Source organism: Schistocerca nitens, chromosome 3, assembly GCF_023898315.1.
Source record: "Schistocerca nitens isolate TAMUIC-IGC-003100 chromosome 3, iqSchNite1.1, whole genome shotgun sequence".
In the NCBI taxonomy this organism is placed as follows: Eukaryota; Metazoa; Arthropoda; class Insecta; order Orthoptera; family Acrididae; genus Schistocerca; species Schistocerca nitens.
The window spans coordinates 573,703,787-573,720,996 of NC_064616.1; the positions used below are offsets into that span (position 1 = coordinate 573,703,787).

At 42.8% G+C, this 17,210-nt stretch overlaps 1 protein-coding gene across 1 annotated transcript in view; it reads left to right on the forward strand.

Annotated features, from left to right (window-relative positions):
• Nucleotides 1-17,210, forward strand: part of LOC126248484 (spectrin beta chain, non-erythrocytic 1) — a 294,125-nt gene that overhangs the window by 217,956 nt on the left and 58,959 nt on the right. The window contains exons 44-46 of the mRNA XM_049949503.1: nucleotides 144-416; nucleotides 9,344-9,589; nucleotides 10,748-11,011. Of these exons, the coding sequence (XP_049805460.1) occupies nucleotides 144-416; nucleotides 9,344-9,589; nucleotides 10,748-11,011 (783 nt within the window). The remainder of the gene's footprint in view (nucleotides 1-143; nucleotides 417-9,343; nucleotides 9,590-10,747; nucleotides 11,012-17,210) is intronic.

Consider the following 17,210-nt stretch of genomic DNA (forward strand, 5'->3'; position numbering starts at 1 on the left):
CCACAACCTGTGCATATGTTGCAGTAAAACTGGAAAAATCTGTTATTCACATGGAGCTGAATCTTAGCTGAAAAATAAAATATAAATTAAGTGTGAATGTCAAGTAAATTATGCAGTGTTGTAAATTCTTGTTTGTATTATAGGATCATGAGCATGAAGCACGCCGCTTGATGCAAAAACATCCAGATATTCGTGGAAAATTGGCCGAGTTGGCAGAAAGCTGGCGTGCTCTTCAGCAGCTTGCTCATCAGAGACGGAAAGCATTATCTGCTGCTCACACATTACACAAATTTCATGCAGATTTGCATGAACTTGAACTGTGGGTTGCTGATACGATTAAACGTATAGATTCGTCAGAGCTGCCAGCCACAATTGCTGAAGCAGAGGCTATGCTTGAATTACACCATGAAAGAAAGGTAAGCAAAATAAAATTTATTAATATGTGGCATTAGGTAAAATTTTGGCAATGTTGACGATATTTTGTGGCTAATAAAGGCAAAAATAAATTTTCTGTTGACCCATTTGCAGCTAGATTTACTTTGCTTGACTGCTTATGAGGAGCCCAACATACCATTCTTTTTACAAAAAAATTTTCTGTTTGGTAACATAAGTAGTGTGAAGTTGCAAGACCATAGGAATGTGTAGAGAGTAAATGAATTTATTTAAATTAATGACTGCAAAGTAGCTCCACCCACCAATAAGAACTTTATGAAGTCAGTGAATGGTTTTGGCATTTAAATCTGTCCATTTTGTGGGATTTTGTTCTGTAGAGAAATACAAATGCTTTTGTACAGCAGTTAAAATGGCCTGATATAAAAGCAGAAACTGATCATGGACTTAAAAGTTCTTAGTAGCAACTGGAGCAGATTTTCATTAATAGAACATACAGCTGCAAAATCAGCACTCTCTGAACATGGGGAAACTAAATGATTTAAATTGTGCAGCAGGAATTTTAAAACACTTGAAATTGTTAAAAATATTTTCCAGTTTGTCCTGCTATGCAATATGCAAGTCTCATGGTATATTATGTGAAAGCTATCATCTGAGAGCATCTCAGAAGGACCCTGAGATCCAGCTCTAGAAAATGTTCTTGCCTCCCAAGGTATCAGCAACATGGGCTATACTGTGGGAACAGGTATTGTTTATTCTTCTGAAATGAAGTTGGGCCTCTTGTGCCATGGGAAAGTCGAACTTACCCCTTCAGTAGTTCAGAAAAATTCTGTTATCCTGTGACTTCTTCTCCTGTAAAATTGTACAGTGGTGACTTTGATTGTGATATATTTCCACGCTATTACAAGACATTGTATTAGCTGCTTACTAAAAGTTGTAGTAGCATGTTCCACAGTTTATGAAGAGGCCGATGGAACAACTTCTCAGAAATTCTTAATAGGATTTTCAGTGATGTTAACAGAAACCGGAAAGTCAGTTATGTTACACACTAAAATGTTTCCAAAAAAGTGTGATATGTCGAACGCTAATCAGATTGCTAGATGCCAAAACTATGAATATGATTAGGCTGACAGAACTACTGGTATGAAAAAATTGATGTGTAGTATTAGTCTCTCAGAGATAAAGCTACCTACTTGGTTAGCTATGGAGAGAAGGGCAAGTGGCAGAAACAAAGATCCATTAAGCATAATAAATTTTGTATGTTATTAAATGGGACAGAATGTGGACGGTCGGTCAGGATCAGTTTGCTAGGAAGTTGCTGAAGTGTTGTTGGAGAAAGGCAACTGATCTGTTCAGAGTGATATTTCTAAGAAATTACGTACTGAATAATAGAAAATGAAACAGAAAGACTAACAAATTCCTAGTGAAAATATCCCACCCAGAGTGAGAATGAGGACAGGAGAAAATTGTCTGTCATCTCTAATACCTTTTTAATACTGATGGAAGTCTGATGGAGCTTTATCAGGTGAATAAGGCAGGTGTGGCAACACTTCATACCTTAGTTCCTGTAATTTTGCCATGATGATGGCATGTGTGCGGGTGCGCATTGTCTTGATGGCGGCACCCATCTTGCAGATAATTTTTTCATTTGTAGTTCTTCAGTTAAAATGTGATATACCCTTTTAGATGCCATCTGGCAACCATGAGCAATTTCACACATTTTCAATCAGCGATCCTCCATGACCATTTTGTGCACTTTTGCAATGATTTCTGGAATAGTGACACATCTTGGATGACCACTGCACGGCTCATCATCTAAGCACTCCTGACCAAATTTAAATTCATTTGTCCACTTGGCAACAGTTGAATATGAAGAAGCAGAGTCCCCCAGTGTATTCTGGAAATCGGCATGAATGTCCTTTGCTTTCATACCTTTCTTTAAGAAGTACATAATCACTGCTCTAATCTCAGTTTTTTCCATCATCGCAAGTCACTACCCGGGAACAACAACATCACCACTACAGCTCTCTTCCAAGAGCACTGACGTGGCACGTGTTTACAGGCAACAGTCCAATGAATATCAAATCAGTTTGTTATCTTCTGCTGTGACTCCATGAGGATTGAAACCACATCAAGCTCTATAATGTGCTACTTTAAGTAGATTATCTCAAAATCCAAAGCTAGGAAATCTAAACAAAGGATAGTATCGTAATTGCTGCCTACTCGAGGAGGTACTTTCATCCAGAACTGGGAGTTGTGATGGCCTGACCCCACTGAGCTTACAACATTTCCTCCTACTGTGCTTATGGCAACATTTCCTTCTACTCTGCTTAAAGTACAGAAAGGCAGACCCATACTACCAGACCTAAAGAACAAGTGACTAACAACTGACACTTGTGCACCTTGTTTCGAATAAACATTTCCCTTTCTACTTCACTATTATATTGGTTACACAAAAGTTTGTAAGTGACATTGCACACTGCTGACCAGTGGCTGTGTTTACCAGAAGCACTTCCCAGTGGTTCCAGCACTTAAGCATTTGTTTCATACATGCATGTTGCTGTGTGGTCTAGCACATGTCAGCCTTTGCTGTTCTCTACATTCTCTCTCTTGGTAGCCATTTGGCCTTAATTCTCATACAGTGACACATAAATCAGTCTGATCAAAGCAGACATAGCAAAGGACAATAGTAGGGCAGATAGATGAAGTGGTGATGGGGATTCCATTCTTCTGGATGTCCTCAACGTATCTGTTCGTGAGTCAAACTAAAGTCATTTTCACACAACTGTGCAACCTGATTCAGAATATGATGAAGCATCTCTTATGTGGTAAATTTCTCACCCAACTACATCTAGTAACTACCGGTTATTAAGGATACAGAGAGGGAAAGCACTGGTTGCAAGTACTGGCAACACTCACCCACCAATACACTATGATCCACACTGCTGGCGTTGATTGGACAGCAATATTGCACGAGCTGGAGTCATGTTTCTTCACACCAGTCAAACCAATGAGGTAGCGGTAATGTGGAGAAAACTGCCCAGAACAGTCCACTCAAAGCCAATCATCACAAGCTGTACTGCAGTGTTGTCAGGATGTCATAATATCAGGTGGGTGGTACAGGGTCTTACATCAGGGGTTCCTTAGCAGAGGCAGCCACTGCAAATTGTAAATGCATGGTGGCAGCATTGGCAGTGATGATGTTTGTAGCTGTGGCTTAGCTAATTAGTGGTAGGTTTGATGACTGACTCCTGTGAATAGTCAGTGTGGGAGAAACGTGTCAGGACTGTTGGTTGGTGTTTCGTTGGGGCAATTGCAGCAGGGATGTGAATAAAGTAACAGATGAGGCTCTCCTATGGAGCTGTAGCTTATGAAGTCTTCAGTGAATATCTGTGGGGGAATGGCAGCCTGTTCTTCCTCAAGGGCTGAAACCAGAGAAGGTATTGATGTTGGGGTCATAAATGAAGTTGATGTTCAAACGTATTCCAAATGTGTTCCATTAGATTCAGATAGGGACTCTGGGCAAGCCAGTCCATTGCAGGAATGTTATTTTCCACTAGCACTGCCTCACAGATAGTGCATTATGGTAGTGACTGATCATTCTGATACGAACGATTGTCATCTCTGAACTGTTTCTAGTCGTCCACTGACCAGTAGTCTCTCTCTTTACACCATTTCTAATGTCACATAGCATTGACTGTGCTTACTATTTTACCTCATTATTTTAACTCCCTATGCACATTCATTGTGGTATATGATCTGCTAGTAGCTCTGTGGAGGTCATGAGTGATAACATCTGCTGATTTAACGCAATTTTTTTTTCAACCATCCTCCACAGTGCTCAAGGGTCCCTGTCCACCAATACAAGAGGTCTTCCTGGTCTTGGTTTAGTTGTGGTAGTTCTGCATTTACACTTCAGTCACATCACCAACAGTCAACATGGACAGTTTTAGATGGGCTGAAATATCCATGATAGATTTGTGATTCAGGTAACATCCAATGACTAGTCCACATTTGAAGTTGCTGGGCTCTTGTGGCCAACTCATTCTGCTGTAACTGCTTCTCTGCTAGCAACACAATGTTCCTTACTTCATTTTATACTGGTGGGTCCACATCTTGTGCATCTAGTGGTCAATTCCACATTACACAGAGGTGTCCAGATACTTTTCATTGGGTAGTGTATATGGAAAGAGACGCTACTGTAAAATTAAATGTATTCAATAAGACCAAAACAAGTCAAGTTATGAAATTATTTGCATTCTACAAAAATTACTGTTATATTTTAAGAAATGGCAGTTAAGTCCAGAAATGAGTGTATCATGCAGAAATTAATAAAGCAGATAATAAGATTAAGAGCATGGGTTACTGTAAAACAAGTGACAGGACAACTAGTGAGTGTGGAAGATACAGTAACAGGTAAACTAAGTGACAATGTTGTGACTGATATTTTGCAAGTTGTGAATATTTTTTCGCAGTGACTTTCTAAATGTAGCATCAAAAATACGATTAAATGGTTCATTTTTACACAAAACTTTTAGCAGTTAGGAGTAGCACCAATGTCCTTCACTGAAATTAATCAAATTAGAAAAGTTCTAAGAATCAGTAGCTCCTGTGGTGGTGATGAAATTTGAAACAGAATCCTGAAGAGTTGTTCTAACTTGTAAGTACTCGTAATATCCTTCCGTGACCTGTGTAATGCAACACTTGGAAATGGAATTTTTATGAGTAGATTGAAATATACCATTGTTAAATCTCTTAATAAGAAAGATGACAAGAAAAACTTTAATTATTATTGTTGTCCAGTTTCCTTATTGATGTCTTTTTTCAAGATATTCAAAAAATTAATGTACTCAATAGTAGTCTCACATTTGAGTAGAAACAATTTAGTAAGCATGTCACAGTTTAAATTCCAGAAGGGTTGCTCAACTGAGATTGTTATTTATTTATTCATTCACTCACCAAGTGTTACAAGCCTTAAATAATAAAATGGCACCAGTTGGTATTTTTGTGAACTTTACAAGTTGTCTGGTTGTGTAGATCATGTTACTCTCATAGAAAAACTTGGCTTTACAAACAACTGATTTGAATCATAATGAATGAACACAACACAAAAAGCTTTCCAAACAATGTTGGAAGGAGGAAAAGTTTTAGTGACTGCAGGAAAATCAGAGCCTTCCTATTGCTGATATATGTGAATGACCTTCCATTTAGCGTTAATCATACAATATTTCAGAATGAGATTTTCACTCTGCAGTGAAGTGTGCGCTGATATGAAACTTCCTGGCAGATTAAAACTGTGTGCCCGACCGAGACTCGAACTCGGGACCTTTGCCTTTCGCGGGCAAGTGCTCTACCAACTCAGCTACCGAAGCACGACTCACACCCGGTACTCACAGCTTTACTTCTGCCAGTATCTCGTCTCCTACCTTCCAAACTTTACAGAAGCTCTCCTGCGAACCTTGCAGAACTAGCACCCCTGAAAGAAAGGATACTGTGGAGACATGGCTTAGCCACAGCCTGGGGGATGTTTCCAGAATGAGATTTTCACTCTGCAGCAGTGTGTGCACTGATATGAAACTTCCTAGTTCACAGGAGAGCTTCTGTAAAGTTTGGAAGGTAGGAGATGAGATACTGGCAGAAGTAAAGCTGTGAGTACCGGGCGTGAGTTGTGCTTTGGTAGCTCAGTTGGTAGAGCACTTGCCCGCGAAAGGCAAAGGTCCCGAGTTCGAGTCTTGGTCGGGCACACAGTTTTAATCTGCCAGGAAGTTTCATACAGAATTTGTTCTTTCTTCAGACAATACTAGTGTTGTAATAAATCTCATTAAAAAGACCTACACACAAGAAATTTTTAATGATATTTTCAAAGGGTGATTAAATGATTTTCTGAAAATGGACTTGCCCTAAAATTTGAGAAAATACACACCATATTTAGTTCTATATGACAAATAGTCACATTGACAATTAATACTGCACATGAACATTAGTCAGGAAATGTGGTAGCATAGTCCATATTTTTGGTGTGGTTATTGATGAAAACTGAAGCTGAAAGAAGCCTATTACTGAACTGCTCAATCATTTCAGTTCACATACTTTTGTTTTTTGTATAACTGCTTATGTTGGAATCAGACAAATGAGCCTGCTAGTGTATTTTGCATATTTCCATTCAATAATGTTTTATGGAATAATTTTCGAGGGTAATTCCTCATTTTGAAAGAAAATATTGATTGCACAAAAGCTGGCTGTAAGAATATTATTTGGTATTCATCCAGTCACCTTTTAGTTACCTCATCAAGGAGTGGGACATTTTAACTATGTATTTGCTGATGGAATTTGTCATAAGTAATCCATCACAGTTTGAGAAGAATGGTGGTTTCCATACCTACAACACTAGAAACTAGAGTGACTTTTATTACACCTTCATTAAAGTTATAACTGGGTCAAAAAGGATTCCATTATGTAGCAACAAAATGTTTTGATCGTTTGCTGAAGAACATAAAATTTCTGACAGCTAGCAAAGCAAAATTTAAATCTAAACTACAATCCTTTCTTCTTTACAACTTCTTCAGGTCTGAAGACAAATTTTATCTAATAGGTGATAGTGTGTTAAAAAGCTTTATAGTGTAGTTGCATGAGTAGGACTGAAAAAAAATTGTTAATGTTAAAGCTAATCGTGTTTACATATATTATAAACTAACACATTCCACATCACTTAAATATTTAAATCACTCACATGATCTGTGTATCATCTAAACAGTTAAGTAGCTAACTACTTACTAACAATGAGAACTTTATTGCATTTATTATGGGATTAATTCTAATACAGTTCACATCAAAGACAAGTTTAACAGTGGTCAAAGTCTAGAAACCAAGATGTCCAGAGTGTGCAGTACTTCAAACCTACCAAGCGCTCACTCCAAAGTGAACATATTAAACCATCCACTGAGTAATTCTATGTCTTGGCAGTAGCTCTTACTCATCTAAAATTTGGCTAAGCCCAGCTCTGCTGCACAGACCACAATCAATTTTTCTAAACCCAAGATGCAAGCATAAAATCAAATTGCCAAATCCACAAAATGTATTTTTAAGTTCAACTGCATGTGAAATTACAACAGCTGCTGGATGCAGTAAAATGGACACAACTCACACTTGCTAGCTGAGCAGCTGAAATGCCATGGAGAATGATGTAGACATTGCATTGAATGGACCATTGCATTAGGTACTGGTCCACACATCCAACTCCTATAATCTTTTTGTGACATGATATTCATTTATATTGCCAGAATCGCTTTGGCATGTTGATTAAGGTCTTAATACAAATTTGTTTACTTCAGCCAGCAAGGCCTTTGTCAAAAATACACACACACACACACACACACACACACACACACACACACACACACACACACACACACTTGTGCCTATCTGTGACTCAGCATCTGCTATATAGTGAGTAGCAAATGTCCTTTTATATTGGAAAAACTAATAAGCTAATTTTGATTTAATACTAATCAAATTCAAATGACAGCCAGTTAACTGATACATTAATTAATTACTGGTAAAAATATAAATGAATAAATTAAAATCACTATCCTAAATACACTGAGGTACAGCGTGTTTCTAAATGTTCACAAGCTCTAGCTTCGTAACTGTTAAGTGTGACTGTATTGTATTCATCAATAATTCATTTTTAATTAATGTATACAAAATGCATCACGTAAATGCCTAGATGTGCCTTGCCAAGCTCTCTAATTTGGTGTGTCCATCATTTTTGTAGCTTAAACTTATGAGCTCTAATAAATTTTATTCTAAACAACCATTACATAAAGCATTTTTGAACTATGGTGTTAAACTTAGACATACAGATTTGTTGAGAGTCTCATCACATTCAATGCACAGGACTCTTTCTGCTAGTGCATCTCACTTCCCTGAACTTCACTTGGAAACCATGGTACAAAAACACATGGAGCCAGCTGTGTGCTGTGAGTTAAATCCACAACACAAAATTACTTCTGTTAGTAGCTACTTTCGACAAGCCCATGCAGTGCCTATCTGCCATGTGTGAACCTATGCTCAGCTTGGCACTGACAGTAAGTAGCAGCCATGCATCTAATCCTTCATCTTGCAATCCCTCCAGTCAGTTCTCCATACAAGTGGTAACCATGGAAAAGTAATTAGCACCATAAATTTATACATCATACCAGAATTGCAACTGGTAGAAAACTGTTTTCCATAGTAAACAAATGTAACATTTTGGGAATGGACTAGGTCAGTATGTGCAACATCATTATTGAAAAACAAAGATTACTTATTTAATATGACACTAAGAAAACATCTTTGTTTATGTCAGCGTGACTATTCGATTTACAGTTTTTTCCACATCTTATGGGGGGATGTTTGTCCTTTTAGATTTCATCTTAATCATTTTAAGAAAAAATTAAATCAGTAATTAAACAAACAATTAGTTAAATTTGAAAGCAATATGACTTAGTCTCACTAAGGTTGAAACTTTTAGACCTCACTTTTCAATACATTGACAATCATGGTTGTAGTGCAACAGAGATATCACTATTTGTTGCTTTGATATTCATGGATAATAAACACTCTAAGAATTTTACACTTACTGTTGCCACAGCAACTCACATCCTCCTTCCTGGATCTTCACCATACAACCAGCAGTGTTGTATGGCACCATCGCCCTTGCCAGCCTAACAAAGGCCTCTAACAAAGAAACAGTGGTTCAACTAGTAATGACAGTAATAGGATATCTGGTGAATATGCTAGCCTCTCTGCATGTAGTTGAGTTGACACCAAGGAATTTGTCCACAAGATAAAATAGACACACATGTAACTGTTACTCTACTCGAATGTCTGCTGTGAGAATCATTGCTTTTGTTTTCTTGAGTTGATAGTCATCCATTTAAATGACACTGATCACATTTTATTAACTTTGCAGGCAGAAATAGATGGCCGCCAAGAAACATTCCGTGCTTTGAAAGAGAGTGGCATAGCATTGGGAGCAGATGTTGAGAATAGTTTAGCACACTTGGAAGAATTACGTCGGACTCTTGGAGCTGCTTGGGATGACAGACGTCAGAAACTGAACCAAGCACTTGAACTGCAGCAGTTCCGTGCTCAGGCTGATCAAGTGGACAGCTGGTTGGCCACAAAAGAGGCATTCCTAAACAATGACGACTTGGGGGTAAGAAAGTAGTATGTAATGAATTGAACATTTGAGAATTGTTATAAATTATGTAAAGATGTGGACTATGATAGGAATAAAGCTGTGTCATTCATGAGTTCAAGGCATGAATAAACATGACACTGGATGGAGGTTGCAGGCTACAAAATAATTTTTTATAATTTTTATGAAGATAATAGGTGGCAATACTACATGGACTGGCTGTGGTTTGTTTTGAAGCTCTGAGTACGTTCTTTCTCCCTGTCTCTCTTTGTAGGGCCATGTTACTTGACAGTCTTATGTAAATTTTCTGCTTGACCCCATTCATTCCCTTTTGTTTGTAAATATAATAAATTTTGAGTCATTACTTATACTGTTGCCTTGCTGATACAAAAATACAGGTATGCAGTTTGTCACATTACAGTTATGCTCTACAAACATAAATTACTTTTAAATTAATCATAAGGTATTTGTGATATAAACTGATTAAATATAAAATGAGTATTAATAGTAGACATCAGTCTAGTGTAATATTTGAAAATCGTAGCAACAAAGAATTGAAAGTATCTTAGAAAATGTAAAGCAAACTGGAAGTTGGTTTTTAGACAGGAAAAAAAAATATAGATCTCATCACAGCAATATAGCTAAGACAAACATCTGGTAGTATTTCCTATAAAGGAAATAAAGTGTGATGTTTAATGAGTTGTGAATAATATATGTCAGTGGGAAGTGGGCAACCATGTAAACATTCTGTCATTGTCTTTACCAGCAAGTTGAAACTAATTCAAAGTACTCTGGAGTCCAATGAATTATGCAGCTGAGCACTCATTCACTTTGTATTATATCTAGCCATAACATTAGGTTACACTCATGTTCGTAAGTCACACTTGATATAGCCTATTGGTTGTTATATTTGTTAGTGTTACACGTAACTCTCATTATAGGTTGAACTATGAACATATAAGGGAAAAAGTGAAATGCATTTTTACAGTAGACTGTATTAGTTCTAACAAGATAGAATTATTATTCGATTATTGGTCCATCCAGTGGTTCAGGAAATGTGAAAATTCTTTAACGCCTAGAAACTTTTTATTTTCTGTATTTAATTATTTTAATTCTATATAACAAGGGGCATCCCAGTTTCCTTTTTGTGTGTATATAAACAATGTTCTATTCCAGGATTCACTGACCAGTGTAGAAGCTCTGTTGCGAAAACACGAAGCATTTGAAAAGACGCTAGCAGCACAAGCAGGCCGTGTTGAAGAACTAGAGCGGTTTGCACATGAACTAGTTGCTGAACACCACTATGATAGTGCAGGTGTTTCGCAACGTCTCGGCGCTGTGTGTACACGCTGGAATCGACTCAGGGAAAGTGCTGCAAACAGGCGATGCAGACTCCAGGAATCTCGACAACTGCAACAGTTTCTTCGCAATATGTATGAGGTAATATTAATAAATTCAGCATCTGAGTTGTTTCTGTTTAAATTTCCTATCTATTCCTTTTATATTTATTTCTTGATGTTCATACAACATTGGAAAATTCTATGTGGAATACAAACAATGGATAACAGGAGGTAATCACTCAGGAGCAGAGGATGGATACATAAATAGTGACTGATACATATGAAGGAAATGGTGGAAATCAGAGGGACAAAATCAGGGGAATGAGGTGATTGATCCAAAAATTCATAATTTTAATCAGTATGGCTATCCTGTTATCGAAGCACCTCTCATTGTTTTGATAAAATGTGTATCCTTTTGTAGTCTTAGGCCCACTCCTCTGTATTTTATATTTCACTTAGTACAGAAGACTTTTGAAGTTTTCACCAGTTGTTGTTTTGGTCTTCAAAATGTTGTCAGCAAGATACTATTTGCGATCCAAAAATCGTTGACCATAATCATTCCATCTGGTGAAGTGGACTTCATCTTTGTTTGGTTCAGGGCCACTGCCATGATTGCAGTATCATTTATATTGTGAAGTGATGAACACATCTCTATAACAATAACAAACTGGCAAAAAGTGTCTTTTACATTCTTTGTAAAATGCTTCAAATATTGCTCAGAACTCCCATTTTAATTTTTTCTATTGGGTAACATCAACAGTTGTGATGAACATGTTGCCCCAACATTTATCGCAATTAATTGTCAATGTAAGATGTACTGTACTATTTCTTACAATATGCCTTTTAGTGTTATCTGTTTTGTTCACCATTACTCACTTACCACCCAACCGGTCAGTTTCTCAATGTTTCAATATGTGATTATTGTTTTGTGATATCCTTCAACTGGATTACCCCCCTGCGGGTCCGGGGTAAGAATAGGCCCGAGGTATTCCTGCCTGTCATAAGAGGCGACTAAAAGGAGTTTCAACCGTTTCGGCCTTCCATGTGATGGTCCCCCTTGGGGTTTGACCTCCATTTTTCAAAATTCTACAGAAGTACGAGCCTTTTGGGGAAGGACGCCTTACGTGGTGTCTCACTGGTCCTCAGTGCACTAAGACCTTGGCACTCAGCATTGTAACGGCGTTGTAACCACACCCACTATTCCTCAAATTGGGCCTAAACGCCTGATGGGTTGCACAAGTTACGCCCATAGTGCGTCCCCATCTGCACCTACGATCATGATGGACTTTCCATGGCACCCGAAATCCAGCATGGTAGCCAGCCCGTTGTGGTGGGGTCGTCATGTACCCTCTAGGTTGTAGCCCCCTGACAACACAGGGATCCTACTGCCGATACCTGAGCTGCACCCTCCCCACGTCGGCCAAGGAGTAGATGCCCATCTCCTTAGGGCATCAGGACTCCCGGCAACGGTCATCCTGCCAGGTGGCCCTTGCTGAGGCTGGGTGGCGCCCGTGGGGAGAGCCCCAGGTTGGAGTGGGTGGTATCGGGGCGGACGTTTCGCAGATGGAACGTCAACATGTATCGGGTCGCTCTGCGGCCGAGTCTTTCAAAAAGAGAGATACTGTCTCTTGGTTCTGGTTCTCCTGCCCTTTCCCACTTGGCCACTCCCTGGGAGGAAGGACAGGCCCGCCGGCTTGGGGCGAAGTACTTCCCCCGCTATTTAGTCTGTTGTCGGACCGATGGGGGGACGTTCGCCACCTCCAAGCCCATGTTCTTTGTCCAGCACATCGAGGACATCTACCGGGAAACCGAGGCTCTCAGTAAAATGCGTTTGGGGTCCGTTCTTATAAAGACCACCTCCGCCACTCAGTTGGCGGTGCTCCAGGCGTGCAACCGACAAGGGGACATCCCAGTGTCCATTGTCCCGCATCTGGCACTGAATAGGACGCAGGGGGTTATTTTTCATCGGGACCTCCTGCTGCAATCTGATGAGGAGCTCAGGGCCAACCTGGAGCGCCGAGGCGTGCATTTCGTCCGGCGAGTCCAGCGTGGCCCAAAAGACCGTCGCATCGACACCGGGGCCTTTATCCTCGCCTTCGAGGGGGACATTCTCCCGGAGAAGGTAAAGGTGATGTGCTACCGGTGCGACGTGCGACCTTACGTCCCGCCTCCTATGCGCTGCTTTCGGTGTTTGCGCTTTGGGCACATGTCGTCATGGTGTGAGGCTGAGCCCCTTTGTGGCGATTGTGGACGTCCTCTTCATGAGGAACATACATGCACCCCACCACCTCGGTGCGTCATTTGTCCTGGCATCCACTCGCCTAGATCTTTAGACTTCCCCGCGTATCAGAAGGAGAAGAAGATTCAAGAATTAAAAACTTTGGATCGCCTCTCTTATTCTGAGGCCAGGGAGAAGTATGACCGCCTCCATCCCGTGACGTTGACAACTTCGTTTGCCTCAGTCGTGTCCACTCCTTCCACAGTATCCTCACCCCTATCCTGTCCCCCCTCCACCTCCTCACCCCATCTGGGGTCTACGCCTCCGCCTCCCAAATCCCTCCCTTCCAAATCCTCCTCCCTCGCGGCCCCTGCCCCCTCTGCCCCAGGGGCCACCCTTCCTCCTCCTCCTCTTCCTCCTCCCCCTCCGCCGCCTGAGAAGCGATCCTCTTCTCAGGTGTCCATCAGGGAAACGTTCCGGACCCCGGCGTTCCAAAACAGACCCCGCGCTTGAGGACCTTCTTCGGGTCCAGCCCACCATCCCCGTGCCTCATCGGACTTCCCAGAAGGCCTCCAAGAAGAAGTCTTACTCCCCCTCTCCACCCCGGCGTGTTTCGTCTGACGCTCCATCCGTGAGTCGCTGCTCCTGGCCGTCCTCAGTTTCGCCGGGATGCTCTGCTGCCAGGCGCTCAGCTGGCCTCTCGTCGGCGAATGATGCTGCCCCTCCTACGCAATCCGAGAAAGCGGCCGCAGCTGGCGACGACTCGATGGAACAGGATCCGCCTCCCGCCGGTTGTGGCGTTGTTCCCTCGAAACCTGGCCCTCCGCGGCTGTCGAGGTGACCAGCTCTTCACCCGTTTCGTTCCCCCTTTTTTCTGACTAGCAATGGCTTTGTTACATTGGAACATAAGAGGTATTCGATCTAATCTGGAGGAATTACAACTGCTCCTCCGCCTGCACTGTCCGCTCGTCCTTGGTCTCCAGGAAACCAAGTTGCGCCCAACTGACCATATTGCTTTTACCCACTATACCTCGGAGCGGTCTGACCTCACCCCTGTGGACGGTATTCCAGCTCATGGTGGGGTCATGTTGCTCGTTCGGGACAATGTCTATTACCATCCCATCCCATTGACCACCCCACTCCAAGCAATAGCTGTCTGTATTACTCTTTCTGCCTTTACTTTTTCCGTTTGTACCGTCTACACTCAATCGTCATCCGCAGTTAGTCGGGCTGACATGATGCACCTGATTGTTCAGCTTCCTCCGCCGTTTTTATTGTTTGGCGACTTCAATGCCCATCATCCCCTTTGGGGCTCTCCTACATCCTGTCAGAGAGGCTCCCTCTTGGCGGATGTCTTCAACCATATCAATCTTGTCTGCCTCAATACTGGCGCCCCGACTTTCCTCTCGGACTCTACTGATACCTACTCCCACTTGGACCTCTCGATCTGTTCTACCACTCTTGCCCGTCGGTTCGAGTGGTATGTCCTTTCTGACACCTATTCGAGCGACCACTTCCCCTGTGTCGTTCGTCTCCTGCACCACACCCCATCCCCACGTCCTTCGAGCTGGAACATACCGAAAGCTGACTGGGGACTTTACTCCTCCCTGGCGACCTTTCCGGACCACGATTTTCTCAGTTGTGACAGTCAGGTTGAATACCTCACGGCTGTTATCATCAATGCTGCCGAACGTTCCATTCCTCGTACTACCTCTTCTTCACGTCGCGTTTCCGTCCCCTGGTGGAATGAGGCTTGTAGAGACGCTATCCGTGCTCGACGATGTGCTTTACGCACCTTTCGCCGCCATCCTACGTTGGCGAATTGTATTGAATACAAACGACTCCAAGCGCAATGCCGTAGAGTCGTCAAAGACAGCAAAAAAGCTTGTTGGGCCTCTTTCACCAGCTCCTTTAACAGTTTTACTCCCTCTTCTGTCGTCTGGGGTGGCCTGCGCCGGCTGTCGGGCATTAAGGCCCACTCCTCGGTACCTGGCCTGACTTCAGGTAATGAGGTCCTTGTTAATCCTGTGGATGTCTCCAACGCCGTCAGCCGCTTTTTCACGGAGGTTTCAAGCTCCGCCCATTACCACCCTGCCTTCCTTCCCAGGAAAGAAGCAGAAGAGGCTCGGCGACCTTCCTTCCACTCGCTGAATCTGGAAAATTATAATGCCCCCTTTACTATGCGGGAACTCGAACGTGCACTTTCACTGTCCCAGTCCTCTGCTCTGGGGCCGGATGCCATTCTCGTTCAGATGCTGGCCCACCTTTCTCCGGCAGGCAAAAGCTTCCTTCTTCGTACCTACAATCGCGTCTGGACTGAAGGTCAAGTCCCCATGCGTTGGCGTGACGCCGTCGTTGTTCCTATACCCAAACCCGGGAAGGATAGACACCTTCTTTCTAGTTACCGCCCCATTTCTCTTACAAGCTGTGCCTGTAAGGTGATGGAGTGCATGGTTAACGCTCGGTTAGTTTGGATTCTTGAATCTCGATGGCTACTTACCAATGTTCAATGCGGCTTTCGTCGCCGCTGCTCCACTGTTGACCACCTTGTGACCTTGTCGACATTCATCATGAAAAACTTTTTGCGAAAGCGCCAAACGGTAGCCGTGTTCATCAATTTGGAGAAGGCTTATGATACCTGTTGGAGAGGAGGTATCCTCCGCACTATGCACAGGTGGGGTCTACGCGGTCGCCTGCCCCTTTTTATTAATTCCTTTTTAACAGATCGAAAGTTTAAGGTACGTGTGGGTTCCGTATTGTCCGATGTCTTCCTCCAGGAGAACGGAGTGCCTCAGGGCTCCGTCTTGACCGTAGCCCTTTTTGCCATAGCGATCAATCCAATTATGGATTGCATTCCACCTAATGTCTCAGGCTCTTTTTGTGTCGATGACTTCGCGATCTACTGCAGTGCCAAGAGAACATGCCTCCTGGACCGCTGCCTTCAGCGTTGTCTAGACAGCCTATACTCATGGAGTGTGGCCAATGGCTTCCGGTTCTCTGAAGAGAAGACGGTTTGCATCAACTTTTGGCGATATAAAGCGTTCCTTCCACCATCCTTACATCTCGGTCCCGTTGTTCTCCCATTCGTGGAAACAACTAAGTTTCTAGGGCTCACACTGGACAGGAAACTTTGTTGGTCTCTTATTTGGCTGCCCGTTGTACACGTTCCCTTAATGTCCTCAGAGTTCTTAGTGGTTCATCTTGGGGAGCGGATCGCACTGTCCTGCTTCGCTTGTATCGGTCCATAGTCTGATCAAAGCTGGATTATGGGACCCTCGTCTACTCGTCTGCTCGGCCATCCTTCTTACGCCGTCTCAACTCCATCCACCATTGGGGGTTACGTCTTGCGACCGGAGCATTCTACACTAGTCCCGTCAAGAGTCTTTATGCTGAAGCTGCCGAATTACCATTGACCTACCGGCGCGACGTACTGCTTTGTCGGTATGCCTGCCGGCTGATGTCAATGCCCGACCACCCCTCTTATCAGTCCTTCTTAGCCGATTCTCTCGACCGTCAGTATGGGTTGTATGTGTCTTCCCTGCTGCCCCCTGGAGTCCGCTTTCGTCGCCTGCTTCGACAATTGGATTTTGCCCTCCCTACCACCTTCAGAGAGGGTGAGAGCCCGACACCACCGTGGCTCCAGGCTCCGGTTCATATATATCTTGACCTCAGCTCGCTCCCGAAGGAGGGTACTCCGGCTGCGGTGTATTTCTCACGGTTTGTCGAACTTTGTGCGCGAATTGCCAGTCACACCTTTATTTACACTGATGGCTCCAAAACTGACGATGGTGTCGGCTGTGCGTTTGTCGTCGGGGCCGCCACCTTTACATACCGGCAACTCTAGCAGTGTTCCAGCTTTACGGCCGAGCTTTTTGCTCTCCATCAGGCCGTTTAGTATGCCCGCCGCCACCACCATTCATTGTATGTACTCTGCTCTGATTCACTCAGTGCTCTTCAGAGCCTTGGAGCTCCATATCCGGTCCATCCCTTGGTGCAACGGATCCAGCAGTCCCTCCATTCTTTCGCTGAGGGTGGCTCTCCTGTCAGCTTTCTGTGGGTTCCCAGCCATGTACGAGAGCCT